At 41.5% G+C, this 25,288-nt stretch overlaps 1 protein-coding gene across 1 annotated transcript in view; it reads right to left on the bottom strand.

Annotated features, from left to right (window-relative positions):
• LOC124858850 (adhesion G protein-coupled receptor A3) overlaps positions 1-25,288 on the bottom strand; it is a 317,892-nt gene that overhangs the window by 56,338 nt on the left and 236,266 nt on the right. Inside the window, exon 15 of the mRNA XM_047351126.1 lies at positions 6,749-6,876. Within this exon, the coding sequence (XP_047207082.1) occupies positions 6,749-6,876 (128 nt within the window). The remainder of the gene's footprint in view (positions 1-6,748; positions 6,877-25,288) is intronic.

The following is a 25,288-nucleotide window of genomic DNA, read 5'->3' as shown; positions in this document are numbered from 1 at the left end:
AGCACAGGGGTAGCAGCATCAGGCTGTTAAGCTACTAAAGTATTTCAAATTATCAAAGGTTAAAATGTACCACATGGAGATGCATATGGTCAAATAGATTGCCATAAATGCATTGGGTTACTGTAGCTTGGCAACACCTGTACTGATAACTTTAAATAATTTGCAGGTAGCAGCAATCAACTTAGAAGCTATGGAAGTTAAAACACTTATTGTCGCATAGTTAATAAAACTGAGTCCTGTTTTCACAGTAAATTTGTGCTATGAGTTACCTGAGGTTGGACAACATGCTAAATTAATTAAATTACATTTAAATGTTTTTATGCAACAATTTTTAACAAAGATAAAAACCCTCAGGCAGAAAAATGTCAAGTAATGAAGGCTGTTTCTGTAGAGACACCTGCATCAGTGAACTTTGCCAGGAGGTTGCTGCTGCTGAAAGAAATGACATGAGAAAGTGAAAATGATCAGATTTTAAAATGTCTTACTGCCTTAAAGAATGTAAAAACATTTAGTTGAAGATATCTGGTGTCAACCTATGTGACAACTACAGACATTGGCAGAAAGTAAATGCAAAATAATTTTGGAGTTTCTAATCAGGAGAGAAATTGTATGTTGGGTCTCTTATCAGGGGTCTTCTTATCAGTTTTATGGAGGCGGTTCAGTGGTGGCCAAGTGTTGGGACCCACAGCCATGGTAACAACATTAAAACTCCGGTACAAACTTTTCTGGAACTTTCAAAATAAATTGCATTTAACTGACTTCCAGCAACTGAGGAAAAGGGGGTAGCAGCAGACTTCCCATGATGCCACTGGCTGTGTAAAAGCACGCCCTTTCCAATGGTCCGCTCTCTACCACCCGGGACTCCGCTGAGAGACTGGCCGGAGAGGAACAGTGCGCTAATGTCTCTTTGCTGGCAAAAAGACATAAACTCTTCATACTGGATCCAAGGATGTCATACGATTATCGATCATATGCAAAGTTAAGTACGAATGAAATACTGTATGTGTATCCGTTATTTTCATTCATGAACGGGGAAATTAATGTGCAAGCATTGCTTACTTTCTCTCTGAAGCCTGCAAAAGCAAACTGTCCCAGATAAGTTCCCTACAGAGACGCGGTCTCTACGAAGCCAAGCGGAGTGGTTTTCCCTGTCTGAGAGAAGGACAACAGGAGCCGCATCACCGTGGTTACAGTAACGTGCAGTTTTGGCCAGCCGACAGAACGGCTAACCGTTTAAAGACTGTGGACATTTCTTCAAACTTCGCCGCCCCGACAGCTTTTCCTCAGCATGGTCAGAGGTTAGGTCTGGGCAGAACAAAAATAGAAAGATTTAGATTGAAATGATCTAAACGTTTTTCATTTTATGAAGTTTGGTTTTGTTTGTGTTGAACTCAGCTATCTGGGTGCTAGCAGAATATCTGCAGCACACGTGTTCAGGTTGTGTTCTTTGTTTGTGTGTTTTTAAAGTTAAGACAAACTTTATTTAAAGGGTGATTTTAAACAGAAGGTTGATCACAACGCGCCGTCCGCGCTTATGCATTTTAACCCTTTTATTAACCTTGGTATTTTAAAGGTATGTGTTTGATTCTGGTGCTAAGCTATCTGCTTCTTTTGTTAGCTCAACTGCTAACCGGTAAGAACACGTGCTTGCAACTAATCCTTGGTCCTCCAACATAAACATTGCATGGTAATGTTGCATCACTCCTTCAGTCATGGTTTTCAATCATCTTTAATCAACTTGTTTATATTGTACATAGCCCATTAATCTTCCTTATTCTTTAATTCTGCTTGGTAGTTTAGTTGGATTGTTTTAGCATAGTAAAGAGTTTGTTGATTGAATTGTTTGACTTTGAGTTGACTTATTTTTGTTAATAAATTCTTGTATTTTAAGAAATTGTGTGAATTCATTCCATGTGTGTGCAAAATTGTGCTGTTCAATAATGTCAGAGCTCGTCTCACACCTTTCTATTTTGTTCTAATACCATCGCCTTACTGGGCTGGTATTCACAGGACAACCCTTAACAGACCAAAATATTATTTGATAAAATATTAAAATATTAATATTAAATAATATTGTCAGATTCATAATCCTAACACAAGCTAACAGACCAAGGGTGCCTCACTTGAAGTTTATTCCTCCATTTCCTCTGAAACATCTGTGTTAAAAATGTATGTTAAAATGAGATATCAGAAAATATTTTTAATGTTGCGTTGCTTGAGATATTTCTTTATCTTATATAGATTAGTGTGATTACTAATATGTCTTAATTCTACCGGTAGCTCTTTAAAATCTAAGCATTCAATTCAAATTGAAGTTTCAATATTGTGATTCTCAATATATATATATATATATATATATATATATATATATATATATATATATATATATATATATATATATATATATATTTATATATAAAAAATCTAAAAATCTAAAAGAAATCTTGATTTGTAAAGTCACTGAACATGTTCACAGGCAAACTGCAAAGTGCAGGAAAATTTGTCTGACTGCAGCAGTCTAATTTAAGTATTAGGAAATAGTACCCACGGCTGTGAATTTTCCTTTGCTCATACATCATACGTTAATCAATAATCAGAAATTCTGTCCTGGAATATCTTGTTGTTGGACAAGGAATTAACTACACACCAGATTCTGGGTAAAGATATTTATACATGTGCACCCACCCCATGCTGTGTCTATCACTGGATTGTCTTGCATTCTGCCCATTTAACACCCGGTCCGAGTGCTTCACAGCTTGGATCCTGTCAGTCTGTTGAAATGATACTGAAGTGTTACTAAACAGAGATGTGTTTTAGTGTTAGGGAGAGCCTAGTGGGAGGTATGGAGGAGGTGGAAGAGTCCGTTGATGTGAGCAATGTTGAAAGAAACCCCCTCTAACTCTTTGTGCAAAACACAAAATCTGCCATCACACCTTAAAATATGGACTTTTTGTACCTGTAGCTCAGACTGGAATTAATGTGCTTTTTGCAAAAAGGACCAAGATGGTTGTGATTTGAGCAGTATTCAAGATACTTGTTTTGATGTAAGCACAATACCTACAAGCCAGAATAATTAATGTACACAAATATGGCAATTTTTGAAGAAACATTGCCAGTATCAAACTGGCTGTGCAGTATTTTACTTTGCTGTTCAAAAATCAGATGTGTTGCAGATATGTTTAGGTATTGTAACACTAAAATATTACAAACTATATAAAGAGCCATGTTTAATGCAAATGTAAACGTTAGTAAATATTCAAGTGGGAAACTTTAATGACTGAAGATGAAAGCACGCAGAAATGAGTTTGAACAATTTAAGACATGAATCTTTCCCTAAAACAGGATCCTACAGCCAAGTGTAATCAGGAATCTTTAAAGCTGCGAGAGTTTCTTTTATTTTTTCATTTTGTAAAAGAAATACCCTTAGTGTCAAGAAAATGTCAATTGAATGTGAAATGCAAGCAAATTCATGCAGAATTCCTTTGTTTTTTTTTTAAATATCCTCCACTAACACATATGTTTTTTAGTTCAATAAGAATACAGGACTCCCTCCTTAAACCGGCATCTTAACGTGGTAGAGGTGTTTGAGTGCCCAAATGATCCTAAAGACTATGTTGTCTGGGGGTTGAATGCCCTGGTAGGGTCTCCCATGGCAAACAGGCTCTGAGTGACGGGTCAGAAAATGAGCAGTTCAATACGCCTTCATGAGGACCACACAATCGAGGCACGTGATGTCGCCCGGTACGGCAGAGCCCAGGTCCCACCCTGGAGCCAGGGTGGGACAAGTCAGAAAGCATCTGGTGGTGGGGTTGCTCCTCGTGGGACCAGGCCGGGCCAAGCCCGAATGAGAGACGCATGACGATCCCCCAGTGGGCCCACCACCTGCCGGGGGAACCATAAGGGACCAGTCCAAAGAGGATCGGGCAGTGGACGAAGGTGGAGACCTCGACGGTCCAATCTCCGAATGCTTAGGCTGGCTATAGGGACATGGAATGTCACCTCACTGGGGGGAAGGAACCTGAGCTTGTGCGGGAGGTCGAGAGATATCGACTAGAAAGAGTCAGGCTCACCTCCACACACAGCATGGGCTCTGGAACTCAGTTCCTTCAGAAAGGATGGACTCTCTTCTACTTTGCAGTGGCCCATGGGGAGAAGCGGCGAGTTGGGGTGGGTATGCTTGTTGCCCCCCAGCTCTGCCGTCGCATGTTGGGGTTTACCCAAGTGGATGAGAGGGTCGCATCCCTGCACCTTCGAGTCGGGGACAGGTCTCTGACTGTTGTTTCGGCCTACGAGCCGGACGGTAGTGCGGCCTTCTTTGTGTCCCTGTCGGAGGTGCTGCGTAGTGCCACTCCTGAGGACTCCGTTATTCTGCTTGGGGACTTTAACACCCACGCGGGAAACAAGAGTGACACCTGGAGAGGCGTCATTCGAAGGAATGGCCTCCCCAATCTGAATCCAAGTGGTGTTTCATTATTGGACATCTGCGCTAGTCACGGATTGTCCATAATGAAAACCATGTCCAAGCATAAGGGTGTTCATCAGTGCACTTGGCACCAGGATACCCTAGGCAGACCTTCTGCCGCATGTTTTGGACACTCGGGTGAAGAGAGGGGCTGAGCTGTAAGGAGGGGCAAGCAATGCTTTGCCAACACTGTTTACAGTGGGGGGCTGGGGGGCGGAGCTGCTGACCTTGACTGGGGACATTATCGGGCAGTGGAAGGAGTACTTCGAGGATCTCCTCAATCCTGCTGTTTCGCATTCCCTGGTGGAAACCGAGGCTGGGGCCTCAGGGTTGGACTCTTTCATCACCCAGGCTGAAGTTACAGAGGTGGTTAAAAAGCTCTGCGGAGGCAGTACTTCAGGGGTGGATGAGATCCCCCCCGAGTACCTCAAGTCTCTGGATGTTGTGGGGCTGTCATGCCTCCTTAACATTGCTTGGCAGTTGGGGACAGCGCCTCTGGACTGGCAGACTGGGATGGTGATCCCCCTTCATAAGAAGGGTGACTGAAGGGTGTGTTCCAACTATAGGGGGATCACATTCCTCAGCCTCCCTTGTAAGGCTTCTGCCAGGGTATTGGAGAGGAGAGTTCGGCCAATAGTCGAACCTCGGGTTCAGGAGCAGCATTGGGGTTTTTGTCCCTTGTGGTCCCTGTGGTTTGGTGCTCCAGGAGTACGGAGTCAGGGGCCCTTTTTTAGGGGCCATCCAGTCTCTGTACAAGTGTAGCAGGAGTTTGGTCCGCATTGCCAGCACAAAGTCGGACCTGTTCGCGGTGCATGTTGGACTCCGGCAGGGCTGCCCTTTGTCACCGGTCCTGTTCATAACTTTTATGGACAGGATTTCAAGGTGCAGCCAAGGGCTGGAGGGGGTCTGGTTTGGGAACCAGAGGATTTTGTCTCTTCTTTTTGCAGATGACATGGTCCTGCTGGCCCCCTTTAGCCATGACCTACAGCATGCACTGAGGTGGTTCGCAGCCGAGTGTTATGCAGATGGGATGAAGATCAGCTCCTCCAAGTCCGAGGCCATGGTTCTCAACCGGAAAAGGGTGGCTTGTCCTCTTCAGGTTGGAGGGGAGTTCCAGCCTCAAGTGGAGGAGTTCAAGTATCTTGGGGTCTTATTCACGAGTGAGGGAAGAATGGAGCGGGAGATCGATAGACGGATCAGAGCGGCTGCCGCAGTAATGGGGAAACTGCAGCAGCTTGTTATGGTGAAGAGAGACCTGAGCCAAAAAGCAAAGCTCTCAATTTACCGGTCGGTCTACATTCCTACCATCACGCATGACCATAAACTTTGGGTCAAGACCAAAAGAAAGAGATCCCAGATACAAGCGGCTGAAATGAGCTTCCTCCGTATGGTCGCCGGGCACTCCCTTAGAGATGGGTGAGGCCATCTGGGAGGGGCTCGGAGTGGAGCCGCTGCTCCTCCACATTGAGAGGAGCCAGTTGCGGTGGTTCGGGCTCCCTCGGGAGGTGTTCCAGGCATGTCCCACCGGGAGGAGGCCCAGGGAAAGGCCTAGGACACACTGGAGGGACAATGTCTCTTGACTGGCATGGGAATGCCCTGGACTCCCCCTGGAGGAGCTGGAGGAGGTGTCTAGGGAGAGGGAAGTCTGGGTGTCTCCACTAAGTCTGCTGCCCCTGCGAACCGATCCCAGATGAAGTGGAAGACGATGAGTATGAGTACGAGTACGAGTAAGAATACAGGACATATATCATATTAACTGTGAAAAAAAATTGTCATTTTTTTATATCACAGATACTGTACATAAAGTAAGCAATAAGAAAGATGACTTACTGTCGTGCTTAAACAATATACCAATTGAGCAAACTCCTGCTTTATACACCTAAAATACATGCAGATGCTACACTGAAAAATTCCAAGAAATGGACGCCCCATCCTAACAAATCCATTGGAGGCATGTGTTTATCCTATGATGGACTACAACACATGTACTTATGTAAACACAAATGTGTATAGGTTTTATATCCTCTTAGACAGATTGTAGGGCTTAACAGCAGCCTAAAGCATCTGACTCACACCCCAGTGAGCCCAGGATCTGAGGCAGAGGAGCCAAAAACGGCCAAAAGGTTGGAAAAAAAAGGTGAGAAATTAGGAGATTATGTAACCGTCTGCCTGCTTTTCCAAATGCTGAGGTGGAGTTAATGGCTATGAATTTAAATTACAGCATATCAGACTGAAGAGGATTGAATGCAGCAGGCATGTTATCCAGTTCATAATATTTCCTCTTACCCGTGATGCACGATGTAGGTGATGATGGAGGCGAAGAGGCAGAGCAACATGACCGCCGTGCAGGCATACACAACCGGGTGCAAAAACTCCCCTGGGTACGGGGGAAAAGACAGCACCTTCTTCAGATCCTGAAACACAAAAAAACAGAGAACAAGAAAAATATTGTCACTATCAGTTTCATGTAAAACAACCAGTCTGCTAGTTTTTTTTTTTGTGCAAAATGAAAGCACTTCTGAAAATCTGCTGAAAAAAGACATAATCACACATAATGAGCTCCTAGTATACATGTCCACAGTATACTGCTCTGATGAGATATGCAGGCAAAACACAAATTAAATTTGAGAAATGTTTCTGAGTTAGAAGGCTGTCCAAATCACTACAAAGGAGAAACAATGGTGTCAAGCGAAAAATCAAAAACAGATTAAAGAAACAGCGAAAAAAATATAAATATATACAGTACAGACCAAAGGTTTGGACACACCTTCTCATTCAAAGTGTTGTCTTTATTTTCATGACAATGAATATTGTAGCTTCACACTGAAGGCATCAAAACTATGAATTAACACATGTGGAATTATATACTAAACAAAAAAGTGTGAAATACCTGAAAATATGTCTTATATTCTAGGTTCTTCAAAGTAGCCACCTTTTGCTTTGATTACTGCTCTGCACACTCTTGGCATTCTGTTGATGAGCTTCAAGAGGTAGTCACCTGAAATGGTTTTCACTTCACAGGTGTGCCCTGTCAGGTTTAATGAGTGGGATTTCAAACCTTATAAATGGGGTTGGGACCATCAGTTGTGTTTTGTAGGATGTGGGTATAGCACACAGCTGGTAGTCCTACTGAATAGACTGTTAGAATTTGTATTATGGCACGAAAAAAGCAGCTAAGTAAAGAAAAACGAGTGGCCATCATTACTTTAAGAAATGAAGGTCAGTCAGTCCGAACACTTGGGAAAACTTTGAAAGTGTCCCCAAGTGTCGTCGCAAAAACCATCAAGCGCTACAAAGAAACTGGCTCACATGAGGACCGCCACAGGAAAGGAAGACCAAGAGTCACCTCTGCTGCGGACGATAAGTTCATCCGAGTCACCAGCCTCAGAAATCGCAAGTTAACAGCAGCTCAGATTAGAGAACCAGTCAATGCCACACAGAGTTCTAGCAGCAGACACATCTCTAGAACAACTGTTAAGAGGAGACTGTGTGACTCAGGCCTTCATGGTAAAATAACTGCTAAGAAACCACTGCTGAGGACAGGCAACAAGCAGAAGAGACTTGTTTGGGCTAAAGAACACAAAGAATGTACATTAGACCAGTGGAAATCTGTTCTTTGGTCTGATGAGTCCAAGTTTGAGATCTTTGGTTCCAACCATCGTGTCTTTCGGGGATGAAGCTCTCCTGTGGGACTGTGCCCCTTGGGGGGGGGGTGGGGGGTGGGGGGGGGTGTCGGTGTAGGCACGAGCCCGGGCTATCCCAGATCCCAGACCAGGTTCAGTTCAGTTGCTGGGGCGGTCTGCCTGTCTCCACCCCCAGAGAGAAGGGGACCACCTCCTCGTTCCGGGGGCTGGGGTATCAGCACCTGGACCTGGGAGTATAGAGTATGTATGGGGAGTGTGAGTGAGTGTACGACGTCCATTGTTGTTTGTCCTTACGTTGGGCGCATAAGTGAGTGTTTTTATGTGTACGCATGAGGATGTGAATGTGTGATTGTAATTGTGTGTGTGCCTGTTTTTTGTGTCAGGTTGGGTCTTGGGCTGCTCCTTTTACTGGATCAGTTTAGGCCCCCATTGAATGTGAGGCCGTTTCCCTCCCCACCACACTCTCTGCTGGTGGTTGGTATCTCTGCCCGCCAGTGTACCTGTGGTTCTCGGGCCTGGACCCCTAGGTTCTGTATGGCCTCTGCTTGGGGAGTGATATGTCCCGGGGTCTCGGGTCTCTGGGTCCATGGCTGGATCTGCTCGGGCATAGACGGCTGCCAGCGGGGCCTGTGGGCTCGTCGCTGCAGCTCCCTGGGGCTTCTGCATTGTGGCTGCTGGGTGGTTCCTCTGGGATTCTCCCCTGATCCTCTCTGGGCGGGTAACAGTAGTCCCGGCAGTGGTTCTCCTGGGGTTCCTGTGCTCTGGGGGGCCTTTGGATGTCTGTGGCTCAGATCTCCTCCGTATCTGTCCCGGGTCGAGGGGGGTGGGTCTGTGGCTCCTCACACTCACTACTGCATGTTTTTATGGAGAAACCTTGTATGCACATGCACGCTAACACTCAGACCCAAAGGTGTTTAGATTCAGGTGTTAACAGATACAAAAATGTTTTATATTGAGCCGCATTTACCACGAAATACATCTTGCATTCATAAGTACCGTTCACCTTTCGGTAAAAAGGCTGGTAATACAAATATTTCTGCAGGTGTACAAGCAAGCAGGGTGTTAGCTTGTATTCTCTTAATCCTTCTTTATTTCCTACATTCTATTCTCCTTCTCACCCCTTTTCCTTTTGCCCCCTTTCTCTCTTTCGTCCTTCTTTTTTTTCCTTTCCATTTCTGTCTCCATGTCCGTAACAATTGAAATAATCCTAAAGCAGTTTCTAATAAAGTTTATTTTCATGAACATCAAGCAGAGCTTTAAAGCGTTAGCTGTAATGCTGCACTTGTGAAAGTAAATCTGTTGGGTTCTTTCTTGGCACTCAGACAACAATTCTGAGTGCTTCTCTGCCGGATAAAAAAAAAAAAAAAAGAACAATTCCTTAGTTGGACACTTTAGACAGTCAATGCACTGTCTACCACAGGCAGAGACAAAATGAGTGATGTCGAGAATTTTGGCTTGATCATGTTGAAGTTGCTACATAAAGCGCACCTTATCTCCATAAGCCTTGCCAGCTCAGTGTGACTTTGTGTCTCTGACGGGCTCTATCATTGTTTTAGAATGTGGCTCAGTGGGACCTTGTTCATCTAAAAGGCTGGTGAGCCTGTATAGACCTATGACGGGATGTGACCCGACTCGAGCAATTACAAGCACTGTTGTAAAGTAGACCGTTGGTTGCTAGGTTGAGGGAGGGGACGTTATAAATCCCACCTAATCCCATTCCTTCCAGTTGATCTTAGATTTTGGGAGAACTTTCTCTGGAAAAAGAGGTCAGTTCTAAAAAGACATGTTGTAATATTTTGCCAGAGTGGTCTGGTCATAAGTTTACATTTATTGAAGGATGGGCATGAATGCCATTTCAATGTGATGTTTTTAATTTCAAAAAAATAAAAAATAAACTTTTCCCAGAATCAAGTGTTTATATAACAAACAATTTCAATTATATTTAAAATCATGAACAATTGAAGTTATTTTAAATTAGTCAATTTCCTAACACAAAGCTAGCCTTTAAACAAAGTGAACTGAATAATGAATGAAAAGGTTCTTTAAATTCACCCCAAATCAACGGCTTGATGGCTGAAACTGAGACATACAGTAGGTGGGTGTTCAAACAAGACAATGATCCCAAACTTTAAAACTGTTCATGGAATAAATAAAGCAGTCTAACAATATGTTTTTGCAATAGCCATCCAAAATTACTGTTATTTTGGAAATTTATAACGTACGCTTAAAAGCTGTGTTCATGCCAGTAAACCACCCATTTTAACTGAGCATCCTGTCAGAATTATGTCCGAAGCTTAAAGACATCTGCGAAGCTTAAAAACATCTGCAGAACGTGTGTGGTCAAGGTCTAAGTTGCTAAGGGAGATTTTTTCCAAATGTTATACATATGTTGGGAAATGTATGTCTAATTCAGCCCTGTGTGTATTAAATTAAATCGACTGTAAATAAAACAAAACTATTAGTCGTATGTTATACAATCATTCCACTCTAGTAAAATAAATCAACCCATAAAGCCCAAACTTAACGTGACATCAAGTCCATAATGAATGCATGTAAATTTCTGATCTTAACTGTATTTAACCACGATGGCCACATTTACACTGCTATGTCTTCTTAATGCAAACATCATATGGTTATTTCTTTTATGAAAAATAAAATAACAGATACAAAGCATAAACAAATAGGCAGATCACAGGTAATCTGTGTATATGCAAGTCCGTGGCTGCAATCAGTAGACAGTTGGTTATACAACCAAAAAGGTCACTGGAGGTTTTTTGTCCAAGTAACATCTGATTAGAGGGTCATAATGATGGTGAAAAACATTGACTGTGAGTCATGATGAACCAAACAGAACACAATGCTGCAACAGGCTTTTAATCCACTGTCAGCGGATGCCATGGCAATAAGCACAGTATAGACACAACACCTACGTTACAAAAGATACATGAAATCGACTCCTGGCATTTAAACCATTTTACTGCCAATGTTCATATGCGCACAAGTATTGTATTAGCATTCTGGATATTTACAAAGTTTTTAAAAATACATGTTTCCAATGTATCAAGCTTGACTGTACAGTCATGTATCAAGTCTTATATAATTTTAATTGAATTACATTTGATTGTATACAACTGGATTTGAATACCCCAATGCAGTATTTTCTGTAGAGCATTCTAAGTGGACTCTGGTTGTGAATTTACTCTATATAAATAAACAGAAATTGCAAACTTCAACTACAGCCAGCAATCAAATGAACAGTTACTGATAGCTAACAGACAGTTAGAGGAAGCAAAGACAGACCAGAAAGCAAACGGTCCTTTTAGGGAAAAAACAATGTGACAAACACATTCCAACTGTAAACTGCTCGTAAATAGCTAGCTTTTTACTGATTTACATGGAACAGAGGGAAGAAGACATGAGTCAGGAACTTATCAGCGTCAGTATAATGATTTATTTCCTTTTAGAGCAAACAGCAGTTAAAGGCAGAAAAATGGGAAAAAAATATAAATTTTACTAAAGGGCAAAAAAAACCTGCTTGCATTTAAGTCGTTACAAGCAGAGATAAAAAACTGAGATGTTAATCCTGATGGTGAGGGATGGTAGCTCTAACAAAATGGCTTTAGGTGAGATAGAAGTGGGCATATGGATTCAGGGTATGCAATTTGATAATCACTGCCATGTCATACAATAAGTCTTCTACAATGCTGTGAAGGAATTTTGTCTCAATCGTTGTTGCAGAATTGATTTATTTTTTGCTAAGTTGGAAGGTTCTTGAGCAGGTGCGGACTGTTTGAAGTCATGCCACAGCACCTTGTCTGATTTAATTCAGGAGTTTTACATTTTTCTAAAAGTCTTAAGATGTTTTTCTGATAAATTAATAAACTGATAAGTTATTTTTGGTCAGAAATGGTTGTGGACATGTGACTCTTCCAAGGATATAATTTTTGTCTAACCATTATCTTACTGAATCACAAATAATTACCTTAACTAAGGCAAGTGAGCTTTGAAGTGATTTTGATGTAGTTTTTGGTTATGTTACCTCCTGAATTAGACAATGATGTAATCTTTACATAATTTGGGTAGGTTGGCCACACCTTGGAAAGTTCCCTCCTGTTAAAGTTTTGTACACATGTTGACAATCGTTTTCACTTTATATTACTGGATTTTTCAAAAGATTGATTTTGGCTCTAGAGACTCTAATTCTGCAGCACTGGCAGTAATTGAGCCTGGGTGTGGCTAGTGTAACTAAATTCAGCTTTCAAAAAAGTGCTTTTAATTAAAAGTTAATTTATGATTTAACAATTAAAATTTCCCTTGAAGAATAAAATCATCCTTTGAAAACTCTGTTTTGGATTTATTTGGGTTGTCTTTCTATGATATAAATAAATTAGTTTGATGACCTGAATAATGACAAAAACAGCAACTGTTCATTTAACAGTTGAAAATGAAGCGGTTTAAGCATTAAACCTGTGGAAATAAAGAACACAATGGAAGAAAATAATTCCATTCATCCATCTTCTATACCCATTTCTTCTATACTGGGTCGCAGGGGAGCTGGTGCCTATCTCCAGTGTACATCCTGGACAGGTCACCAGTCCATCGCAGGGCAACACACAGGACAAACAACCATGCACACACCCAGTCACACCTAAGAGCAATAAAGAACAAAATAAAGAACAAATCATCAGGGCCTAAACATTCATTTATAATAAATGTAGCTGATGTAATTTATTTCTTTATTTTTTAAGTTGAAAGTGTGTAAATCATATTTTCTTATGTCCCTATGATATAAAAATGAGGTAAAAAAGAGGCAATTTTTCACCAACTGCCATTTAAGTGAAGCAGATGATAATGATCTTCGTAAGTCAGGAAAAGGCTACAAGGGGATAACTACTTGCCTAAACTTTCTCATATCTACAGTTAGAGCAATAATTAAGAAGCTTTTCAACAATTGGAACCCTGACAAACAAGGCTGGCTTGCCCTGCCATCTCACATCATGAAGGTCCTAGAGAGACTCCTGTTGGCCCACCTGAGTAAGCAAACAGTAAACCATCAGGACCCCCTTCAGTTTGCTTATCGCTGTAGAGTTGGGAGTTGAAGATGCCATCCTACACCTGCTTCAACAAACCCACTGTCATCTGGACAAAGCCAGCAGCACTGTGAGGATCATGTTCTTTGATTTCTCCAGTACATTTAATACAATCCAACCTGATTTGCTTTGTCAGAAACTCCAGAAGACTCAGGTGGAAGCCTCAACAATCTCCTGGATCAAAGACTACCTGACAAACAGACCACAGTTTGTGAGACTGAAGGGTTGTGAGTCTAACCAGGTAGTCAGCAGCACAGGAGCACCACAGGGGAGTGTACTCTTACCATTCCTTTTCACTCTGTACACCTCAGACTTCCAGTACAAGACAGACTCCTTTCATCTACAGAAATACTCGGATGATTCTGCAGTCGTGGGGTGGATCAGAGATGGACAAGAAGCTGAGTACAGGAAGGTAGTGGACCGCTTTGTGGCATGGTGTGGAAACAATCATCTCATTTTGAACGTGACTAAAACAAAGGAGATGATTGTAGATTTTAAGAGAAACACGAATAAGTCAAAAACTATTTATATCATGGGAGAAGAAGTGGAGGTGGTGGTGGAGTATAAATACCTCGGTGTTCACCTGGACAACAGACTAGAGTGGAGATGCAACTGTGAAGCCATCTACAAGAAGGGACAGAGCAGACTGTACTTCTTGAGGAAGCTTAGGTCCTTTGATGTTTGCAGCAAGATGCTGCATATCTTCTATAAGTCTGTTGTGGAGAGTGTGATCTCTTCTGCCATCCTCTGCTGGGGAAGCAGCATCAGAGCCAGGGACTTAAAACAGCTCAACAAGCTGATAAAAAAGGCTGCCTCTGTTCTGGGGACTCCTCTGGAACCTCTGGAGATCATTGTGGAAAGACGGATTCTTCATAAAATGAAGAACATTATGGAGAACCCTGAGCATCCTCTTCATGAGACTGTCCTACAACAACAGTGTCTTCAGTCAGAGGCTTCTTCAGATCTGCTGTAAGACGGAGCGCTACAGGAGATCCTTCCTGCCCACAGCCATCAGCATCTACAACGGCTCTTTGAGGAAACCTTCATAATATGAGCTATAACAACATTTAATTTCCCTGTGGGATTAATAAAGTATTTTTGAATTGAATTGAATTGAATAAGGACACATATTTATCATGCCATTGTGCACAAGAAGCACAATGACATGGTCTGGTGTCTTCTGACCAAGTCAGATAACACCAGACTGAGTCAAAACATCTAAAACTGTGCCTATGTAGCAGAGTTGATTGTTACTAGCACGGAGATATTATTGGAGTTCATCACCCATTGCTTTAATTATGTGCAGTTGTGGCTTATTCATTCTGTATATGTACAATGCAAGCTGTTCAAAATAATGCAAACCCAGGGAGGCCAAATGTTGTGATTATGAATATGAATATATTATTTAATATTAATACTTTAATATTTATATATATATTATACATGAACTTGGTAATTTAGCATTGTTAGCATATGGAAAAATTAGTGAAAGCATTCCTCTGTCAGTGTTATCTTTGCAGAATGTGCTACAGTGCATGGACGCAAGAAGGTTTTACTTCAAACCGATAGTATGAGTATCCTAGATTATATCAGGTACATTTCAAACACTGCCTTCCTTTTAATAAGAGGCGAAACATTCCCTGCTGTGTGTCAGTGGTATCATAGAGAAGGGTAAGAGACTTTTTTTTCTATATTGACTTTTGTAAAGTAATCAAAAGGACAGGGAGCAGCTTTGTTCAAGGACACTTCAAGGGCTTTTTTCTACTTTTCTGATGATGACAAGTTGTAGAATAGCTAGGATGGTTGTTCAAAAAACTGTCTTCTTGAAGACAGACAGTCTTTTGGCATGTCAAACAAACAGTCTGAGAACTGACACTTGTGACAGAAAAATCAAATGTCAACTCATGGTTTCTGTTTTTGAAGCTTTCACCCTTGGTTTGTTTCACGGCCCAGCCATTGCCCTGAATAGTTTTTAGTCTAGTGCCATTAAACCTATAAACCAACAATAATATACTTCCAACCAGGTATACCTAAGTAGCACTTATGTAGCACTTCATGTGCAGTATTGTTGAACTTTTTAGAATTTCATTTCATTGCATGTTTAATGATTTCTTAATGAGCTACAGAGAAATGTATAGATTTTTGCCCATGTACAATGCCATTAGGCTATGAAATTAGCTCATTTTAAGTTGTTTTCATTTCATGACATCAGGGGCGGGCTGCCCCTGATGGCGCAGTTGGTAGCACTGTTGCCTTGCAGCAAGAAGGTCCTGGGTTTGATTCCCGGCCGGTGGTCTTTCTGCATGGAGTTTGCATGTACTCCCCCCCGTGCATGCGTGGGTTCTCACCGGGTACTCCGGCTTCCTCCCACAGTCCAAAGACATGCCTGTTAGGTTAATTGGTCTCTCTAAATTGCCCTTAGGTGTATGAATGAGTGTGTGCATGGTTGTTTGTGTGTTGCCTTGTGATGGGCTGCCGACATGTCCATGGTGTACCCCGCCTCTCGCCCGTAGACTGCTGGAGAAAGGCACCAGCTCCCCCGCGACCCACTATGGAATAAGCGGTAGAAAATGACTAACTGACTTTAATATTTTATTGAATAATATTTCGGTCTGTTAAGGGTTGTCCTGTGAATACCAGCCCAATAAGGCGGTGGTGTTAGGACAAAATTGAAAGGGATGAGCCAAGCTCTGGCATTATTGAACAGCAAAACACACATGGAATGAATTCACACAATTTCTTAAAATACAAGAATTTATTAACAAACGTAAACTCAAGGTCAAACACATTTCAATCAACAAACTCTTACTATGCTAAAACAACCCAACTAAACTACCAAGCTAAATGAAAGAATAAGAAAGACTAATGGGCTATGTACAATATAAACAAGTGAATAAAAGTTTGTTGAAAACCATGACCGAAAGAGTGATGCAACATTACCATGCAATGTTTATGTTTGAAAACCAAGGATTATAGATAAAGAATCTGGAAATGAAGTTAAGTTATTCTTGGAACTGATTTAGCCAATAATTGGTATACCTTCGAACAACCTTTCACAATGCAAGATCAGATAAAACATAATTTTAATAAAATAACATTTTAAAGAATGATTTGCTGAATAAAACCAACCTTATGGATGACTAATTCTCAACGGTGTTTAATTAGCTGCCTTTATTTATTAAAATATTGTTTAAAAGAAATATTATTATGGAAATAATATAATAATATTTAAAAAAATATTATTAAGGAAATAATGAAATACTATTTAAGCAAATATTATTTTGAATAGGAACCAAACCTTTTGGATAAATGGGTCTTAATGGTGTTTAATTAGCTGCCTTTATTTATTGAAATTATATTTAAGGAACTATTATTTTGAATAAGAACCAAACCTTTTGGATAATTGGGTATTAATGGTGTTTAATTAGTTATCACGTTTAGTAAAATAATATTTAGGGAAATATTATTTCCTAGATTGGAAACTAACAACCTTTCTGGGTAAATGATCTTGAGCTGATTCAAAGTGGGCGAGTACGTGTTCTCAGCCGTTAGAGGTGGGAGGTAACAAAAGAAGAACGTCAGAAGGCGTGCGATGTGGTCACAGCCTTCTTTTCCAGGCCGTGGGGAAATCCGTTTCAATTAGGGCTGCTTCTGGAGGCCTCAGAAGAAAAGTCAAGTCAAGCTTGTCTCATTACACCCTTTACAGGTCCTTCTCAAAATATTAGCATATTGTGATAAAGTTCATTATTTTCCATAATGTAATGATAAAAATTTAACATTCATATATTTTAGATTCATTGCACACTAATTTAAATATTTCAGGTCTTTTATTGTTTTAATACGGATGATTGTGGCATACAGCTCATGAAAACCCAAAATTCCTATCTCACAAAATTAGCATATTTCATCCGACCAATAAAAGACAAGTGTTTTTAATACAAAAAACATCAACCTTCAAATAATCATGTACAGTTATGCACTCAATACTTGGTCGGGAATCCTTTGGCAGAAATGACTGCTTCAATGCGGCGTGGCATGGAGGCAATCAGCCTGTGGCACTGCTGAGGTCTTATGGAGGCCCAGGATGCTTCGATAGCGGCCTTTAGCTCATCCAGACTGTTGGGTCTTGAGTCTCTCAACGTTCTCTTCACAATATCAGGTCAGGAGAGTTGGCAGGCCAATTGAGCACAGTGATACCATGGTCAGTAAACCATTTACCAGTGGTTTTGGCACTGTGAGCAGGTGCCAGGTCGTGCTGAAAAATGAAATCTTCATCTCCATAAAGCTTTTCAGCAGATTGAAGCATGAAGTGCTCCAAAATCTCCTGATAGCTAGCTGCATTGACCCTGCCCTTCATAAAACACAGTGGACTAACACCAGCAGCTGACACGGTACCCCAGACCATCACTGACTGTGGGTACTTGACACTGGACTTCTGGCATTTTGGCATTTCCTTCTCCCCAGTCTTCCTCCAGACTCTGGCACCTTGATTTCCGAATGACATGCAGAATTTGCTTTCATCCGAAAAAAGTACTTTGGACCACTGAGCAACAGTCCAGTGCTGCTTCTCTGTAGCCCAGGTCAGGCGCTTCTGCCGCTGTTTCTGGTTCAAAAGTGGCTTGACCTGGGGAATGCGGCACCTGTAGCCCATTTCCTGCACACGCCTGTGCACGGTGGCTCTGGATGTTTCTACTCCAGACTCAGTCCCCTGCTTCCGCAGGTCCCCCAAGGTCTGGAATCGGCCCTTCTCCACAATCTTCCTCAGGGTCCGGTCACCTCTTCTCGTTGTGCAGCGTTTTCTGCCTCACTTTTTCCTTCCCACAGACTTCCCACTGAGGTGCCTTGATACAGCACTCTGGGAACAGCCTATTCGTTCAGAAATGTCTTTCTGTGTCTTACCCTCTTGCTTGAGGGTGTCAATAGTGGCCTTCTGGACAGCAGTCAGGTTGGCAGTCTTACCCATGATTGGGGTTTTGAGTGATGAACCAGGCTGGCAGTTTTAAAGGCCTCAGGAATCTTTTGCAGGTGTTTATATAGAGTTAACTCGTTGATTCAGATGATTAGGTTCATAGCTTGTTTAGAGACCCTTTTAATGATATGCTAATTTTGTGAGATAGGAATTTTGGGTTTTCATGAGCTGTATGCCAAAATCATCCGTATTAAGACAATAAAAGACCTGAAATATTTCAGTTAGTGTGCAATGAATCTAAAATATATGAATGTTAAATTTTCATAATTACATTATGGAAAATAATTAACTTTATCACAATATGCTAATATTTTGAGAAGGACCTGTATATGAATGAATGCCGGCTACTAGAACAGTAAATCATTGCCTAACCCTGTTACATACGATCGTATGACACTCTTGGATCCAGTTTGAAGAGTTATTTCTGCTTGCCAGCAAAGAGACATACTTCTGTGGTGACTCTCCTGTCTGGTCCCGTCTGGAATCTGCATGGAAATAGATCTGTTTGTTGGAACGCAGCGTTTTTATTCCAACTGTGATGTCACTGGCAGTCCGCTGTTACCCCTCTTGTTCCTGTTCCTGGCTGAGCTGGAAGTAGGTTAATGCGATTTATCTTGAAAGTTTCGGAAAAGTTCTTACTTGTCAGGGAGTGGGTTTGGGTCGGACCAGCTTGCAGGGAGATACTCAGGAGCCAGAAGGTAAGGTTTTGATCCATAATTTATTTGAAAGGCTTCAACAGTGCAGGATACTCTGCCAGGAGTTCAGGACGCGGTAAACAAGATATATGGAACTTACAAGAGCTGAACAGGAACTAGGCTGATGGGGATTCTAGGAATAACGCAGAAGCATGAAAGGTGAATAGCAGGTATCTAGCAGAACGAGGCGACAGGGAACAAATGAAACCGGTAATACAGGGAAGGTGAATGGTGAAACAATGAGAACGAGAGGAGTAGTTAATCAGATGAATGCTTACAGGTGTGCTGGCCAGGTGAAGGGAACTGAGGTAATGGAGGTTGTTATGGTGACTAGAGCTAGGAAACGCAGAGACAGGAGGGGAAACTAATTCTAAACTAAAATTGGAGGAACAGGGACAGAAACCTGAACATAAGTTGACATAAAAAGTAACTCTAGGAAGAACTAAATCTCAGGACGTGGAAGGGACTACGTAAATAAGCAGACTTACTAAATAACAGAATATAACTGACTGACAGGAACTAAAACATGAGGGATAAACGAAGATAACTATTACTATAAACCAAATGAAAGGACAGTGTACTGACACCTGAATTACTGGTGCAGAAGAAATTTAGTATCTGTGGTGTGTTCTAAATAAATTAATAAAAACAATATTTGCCAGAAAGTTAGAATACTCAGTCTTTTTTTTATTTTTTCAGTGCTGTTAGATTCAGTGGAAGCAGAGCTGAAAATTTGTTAATTACTTTATAATCAGTAGCAAATTTCTTTGTAGCCATTTTTAATCTTTATTTGAGTGTAGTGAAATATTATAATTTATGATCTGCATATTAAAACTGCATATTTGGTTATTGGCCACAGCTGGATAAAAAGCTTAATTTGGCATTAAAAATACAAGTGTGAGTTATTAATGAAAGGTTGTGTAAATGCAGCGCTAACTGTTTAGGAAGCAGGTCTGCCAATTTGCAGTGGTGTTTTCCATAAAGAAAAACACTGAGATTTTACTATAATTTATCCCAGATACTCTGAATAGCAAAGCAGTGAAGACTGTCTAACTGCAAGCTGCAACTTATTCAAAAGATGGCATTAATTTTTACAAAATCATTTTGAGCATTGGTAATATGTGTTAGCAGACTTCCACTGTTAACATCACTGTTGCAAGATGCGACAAAGTAAGAATAAATACTCTGAAAAAAGTTAACTAATTTTAATGATTTGCATACAGTACAACAGTATAAAGGTAAAATGAGCAAAACGTAACATAAACAGACATTCAAATATTTAAAATTACCTTCTAGCTGAACGGGATAGAGGAGGAAGAAAATGTTTTGGAAGAAAGAAGGACAGATAAAGAGAGATGGTCACTGCCAGCAGATGGACCGGTTCAGAGGTAAACGTTAAGAAGGAGCACAAACTGATCTGCACCCGTTATTCATGTGGCTCTCAGTAGCAGTGTTTGTGATCAAGCGGTGACATTTGGCAAATTGCCAAAGCACCAAGAAGAAAGGGGCCGATAAGGATGACTACACAATATGTTGCCCATACAGAACACAGACTCAGGAGATAGAATCTGTTTTTATATATGCACTACAAAGTTCTGAAACCTTTTTGAAAGGTAGAGGTAAACTTTCCAGAAGATCAAAGGGTGAGATACGGTATGCAGGTAGATAAAGCTCTAAATAATATACACTGCTCAAAAAAATAAAGGGAATCCTTAAACAACACAATATAACTCCAAGTAAATCAAACTTCTGTGAAATCAAACTGTCCGCTTAGGAAGCAACACTGATTGACAATCAATTTCACAGTTGCTGTTCAAATGAAACAAACAGGGGGAAATCTTTGGCGATTAGCAAGAAACACTCAATAAAGGAGTGGTTCTGCAGGTGGGGACCACAGACCACTTCTCAGTACCTACGCTTTCTGGCTGATGTTTTGGTCACTTTTGAATGTTGGTGGTGCTTTCACACTCATGGTAGCATGAGACGGACTCTACAACCCACTCAAGTGGCTCAGGTAGTGCAGCTCATCCAGGATGGCACATCAATGCAAGCTGTGGCAAGAAGGTTTGCTGTGTCTGTCAGCGTAGTGTCCAGAACCTGGAGGCGACCAGGAGACAGGCCAGTACACCAGGAGACGTGGAGGAGGCCGTAGGAGGGCAACCCAGCAGCAGGACCGCTACCTCCGCCTTTGTGCAAGGAGGAACAGGAGAAGTGCCAGAGCCCTGCAAAATGACCTCCAGCAGGCCACAAATGTGCATGTGTCTGCACAAACGGTTAGAAACCAACTCCATGAGGATGGTATGAGGGCCCGACGTCCACAAATGGGGGTTGTGCTCACAGCCCAACACCATGCAGGACGCTTGGCATTTGCCAGAGAACACCAGGACTGGCAAATTCGCCACTGGCGCGCTGTGATCTTCACAGATGAAAGCAGGTTCACACTGAGCACATGTGACAGACGTGACAGAGTCTGGAGACACCGTGGAGAGCGATCTGCTGCCTGTAACATCCTTCAGCATGACCAGTTTGGCAGTGGGTCAGTAATGGTGTGGGGTGGCATTTCTTTGGAGGGCAGCACGGCCCTCCATGTGCTCGCCAGAGGTAGCCTGACTGCCATTAGGTACCGAGATGAGATCCTCAGACCCCTTGTGAGACCATATGCTGGTGCGGTTGGCCCTGGGTTCCTCCTAATGCAGGACAGTGCTAGACCTCATGTGGCTGGAGTGTGTCAGCAGTTCCTGCAAGATGAAGACATTGAAGCTATGGACTGGCCCGCCCATTCCCCAGACCTGAATCCGATGGAGCACATCTGGGACACCATGTCTCGCTCCATCCACCAACGTCACGTTGCACCACAGACTGTCCAGGAGTTGGCGGATGCTTTAGTCCAGGTCTGGGATGGCAATTAGAAAAGTTTTAATGATGAGAAATTACATGGTTATTTCTTTGGCGCTCGGACCTGGGAGGAAGACATGAATGCTGAGAATGACATGAGCAACGATGATCATTTGTAAGGCTTAGATTTAAATATGTCTTCCCCCTGATCCGACACTGGTGGTGGATTGGCGGCCAGGGAGCGAGGAAGCCAGGAGTAGATGTGAAGGAAGATGGTGGAGGTGGGGTGAAGGAGGGATGAGCTTAGCTGACAAGCGAAGATGAACACGGTAGAAGCTCCTTTAAAAGCAAGGCGTCGGAAGGTGATTGGATGGAGAATCAAACGGACAGGTTGCTTATTGGAAGGCCGGGAGACGCACCGAAGAGTCACTGGAAGATGGAGGCGGTGAAGGTGAGTCTTTCATTCTGAATTTTCGCCAAAACTCCATTTCAACTTGCATCTTTGCCATTTCAGAATCAGAATCAGAATCAGCTTTATTGCCAAGTTCGTACATACAAACAAGGAATTTGACTCCGGTACACTTTGCTCTTTGGTTTTGTTTTTGCATTACAGAATATACAATTTACAATGTACAATATACACATATATAATAATAAAAAGGTGCATTTGCAACAGCTGTATGCTGTTGTTTTGTACTCTATTACATGTTCAACAGAGAAACAGCCTGGGGGAAGAAACTGTCTTTGTGGCGGCTGGTTTTAGTAAACAGTGCTCTGTAGTGGTCGGCCTGAAGGTAAAGCTCTGAACAGTTTATGTGCAGGGTGTGTGGGGTCTGCAGAGATTTTAGCAGCTCTTTTTCTGACCCTAGACCTGTATAAGTCCTGGATGGAGGGAACGTCAGCCCTGATTATTCTCTCTGCATTCCTGATTATTCGTTGCAGTCTGGACCTGTCCTGTTTTGTGGATGAGCCAAACCACATTAAGATGGATGAAGACAGGACAGACTGAATGATGACAGTGTAGAAGATGACCAGCAGCTCCTGTGGAACGTTGAACTTCTTGAGTTGCCTCAGGAAGTACAGTCTCTGCTGGGCCTTCTTTCGAACAGTGTCTATGTGTGAAGACCATCTCAGGTCCTCAGAGATGGTGGTTCCTAAGAACCTGAAGTGGTCCACGGCCGATACAATGTTGTTGAGGATGGTGAGGGGGGTGTATGGGGGTGATGTTCTCCGAAAGTCCACCACCATTTCCACAGTCTTGAGTGGGTTCAGTTCAAGGTAGTTCTGACCGCACCAGTGTACCAGCCGATCCACCTGCTGTCTGTATGCAGACTCAACACCGTCCTGGATCAGTCCAATGACAGTGGTGTCGTCTGCAAATTTAAGTAGTTTCATGGACGAGTCCGATGAGGTGCAGTCATTTGTGTACAGAGAGAAGAGGAGTGGGGATAGAACACACCCCTGGGGGGCACCAGTACTTATTGATCTGAAATACTAGTTGTTACTAGTCATGGTATAGTTTGGTGATATTTATCCTCTGTAAATTTTGTTTCCAATCCAAAATAAATTAACACATACATTCGTAAAGTGACTTGCAAAAGCTTAAATTTTATCACGTCAGAAATGTCAATGTATTTTATTTGGATGTTACTTGATGAAAAAACACTGAAATACTCTGCATTTTCAGGTAAAAGGGAAATTGTCCATAATTTGAAAAAAAACTAATGTCACTAGCTATCTAACAAAAATGTTTTGCATTCAGCCCCTCTTACTCTGATACCCTAAATAAAACACATTCACATAATTTGTAAATAGAGTACACCTGCTTGCGTACACCTGCTTGCGATTAAATCGCTGCATAATTCCAGCTATTCTGTGAGTTCCTCTGAGGTTTGTTGGAGAACAGTAGAAAACAAACAGCATCAAGACGAAAAAGGGACAGAGCAAACAGTCAGGGCTCCATTTTTTTAAAGCAGGGTTACAATAAAACATTTATATCCCAAGCTTTAAACAGTTCAAGCAGCACTTTTCCATCCATCATCTGGAAATTAAAAGAGTATTGCACAGCTAGAAAACCTCCCAAAACACGGCCATCCACCTAAAGTAAGGGTCAGCAACCTGGACAATCCAAATAAATATTTTTGCCCTTAGTCCAGTCAAATAAAATTAGCTTACAGTAAATCTATATAACCCTTTGAAAACATGTAACATACATTTTTATATAAATCTATTTTAGGTTGTCAGTTTTGATAATGAAACACCATTTAATTTAATTTTTTCCATTTTAAAATAAAGAAAAAAAAACTTTTACAAAAAGAGATTGTGTACATTTTCTTCATGCCTTATCCATATTTATGGATAACAACATCAAAAAAGCATCAGATGAAATATTTCCTATGATATTCGTCTGATTCTGTTGTAAAAATTCCAAGCAACAGCCAAAATTTAAATTATTTATAATCTAAAAACTTCGCTCAGTTCTTTATTTTTGGCCTTACTTATTTAAAGCGCCTGTGGAGGATCTAAAGAGCCACGCATGGCAGGACCTGTGGTTTCTTTTTCCCACCCCCTACGCCAGGACTCTATAGGTCTGAAAGTTAAGGATTGGGCAAGAAGATCATTAATAACAGACGACACCAGGATGCAAATAGTAACACTGAAGGAGCTGCAGATATCAGCTACTGAAGAATTTTTTGTCACAGATAATTAAACATCTGCTTCACCAATATGGCCTTAGATTACCATTGTTAAAAGAAGCCATATGGAACCCTGCAAAATGTTTGCCAAAAGCCATGTAGGAGACACGCAAATACGTAGAAGCAATTGTTGTGGTCAGCAGATGAGACCAAGATTAAATCTTTTGGCTGACATGCCAAATGTCATATGTGGAAGAAAACACTGAGCATTGCCCTACAAAAAAAAACAAAAAAAAACGAATCCCATGATGTTACATGATGGTGGTAGAATAAGGCTGTGTGATTCTTTGTATTCAGCAGGCACAGGAAAACTTTGATAGGAAGAGGGAAGGAGGTAAATTCCAGCACATCCTGGAGGGAAACCTGTTGATGAGTTCAGGTAATTTGACACTAGGGTGAAAGATCACCTACCAGCAGTACAACCAGCCTAATCATACAACAGTTTTACAAAGGAATGGTTTAGATCAAACTTAAGTATTCATGAGTTTGAATGGCCAACAGAGAATCTGTGGCAATAGTTGAAAACAGAAATCCCCATACACTCTCTTTCCAAGATGCAAAAAAGAATATACAGGTCCTTCTCAAAATATTAGCATATTGTGATAAAGTTCATTATTTTCCATAATGTCATGATGAAAATTTAACATTCATATATTTTTGATTCATTGCACACTAACTGAAATATTTCAGGTCTTTTATTGTCTTAATACGGATGATTTTGGCATACAGCTCATGGAAACCCAAAATTCCTATCTCACAAAATTAGCATATCATTAAAAGGGTCTCTAAACGAGCTATGAACCTAATCATCTGAATCAACGAGTTAACTCTAAACACCTGTAAAAGATTCCTGAGGCCTTTAAAACTCCCAGCCTGGTGCATCACTCAAAACCCCAA

Source organism: Girardinichthys multiradiatus, chromosome 22, assembly GCF_021462225.1.
Source record: "Girardinichthys multiradiatus isolate DD_20200921_A chromosome 22, DD_fGirMul_XY1, whole genome shotgun sequence".
NCBI lineage: Eukaryota > Metazoa > Chordata > Actinopteri > Cyprinodontiformes > Goodeidae > Girardinichthys > Girardinichthys multiradiatus.
Note: the sequence above shows the minus strand (reverse complement) of the source record. Positions and strands in the feature narration are given on the sequence as shown.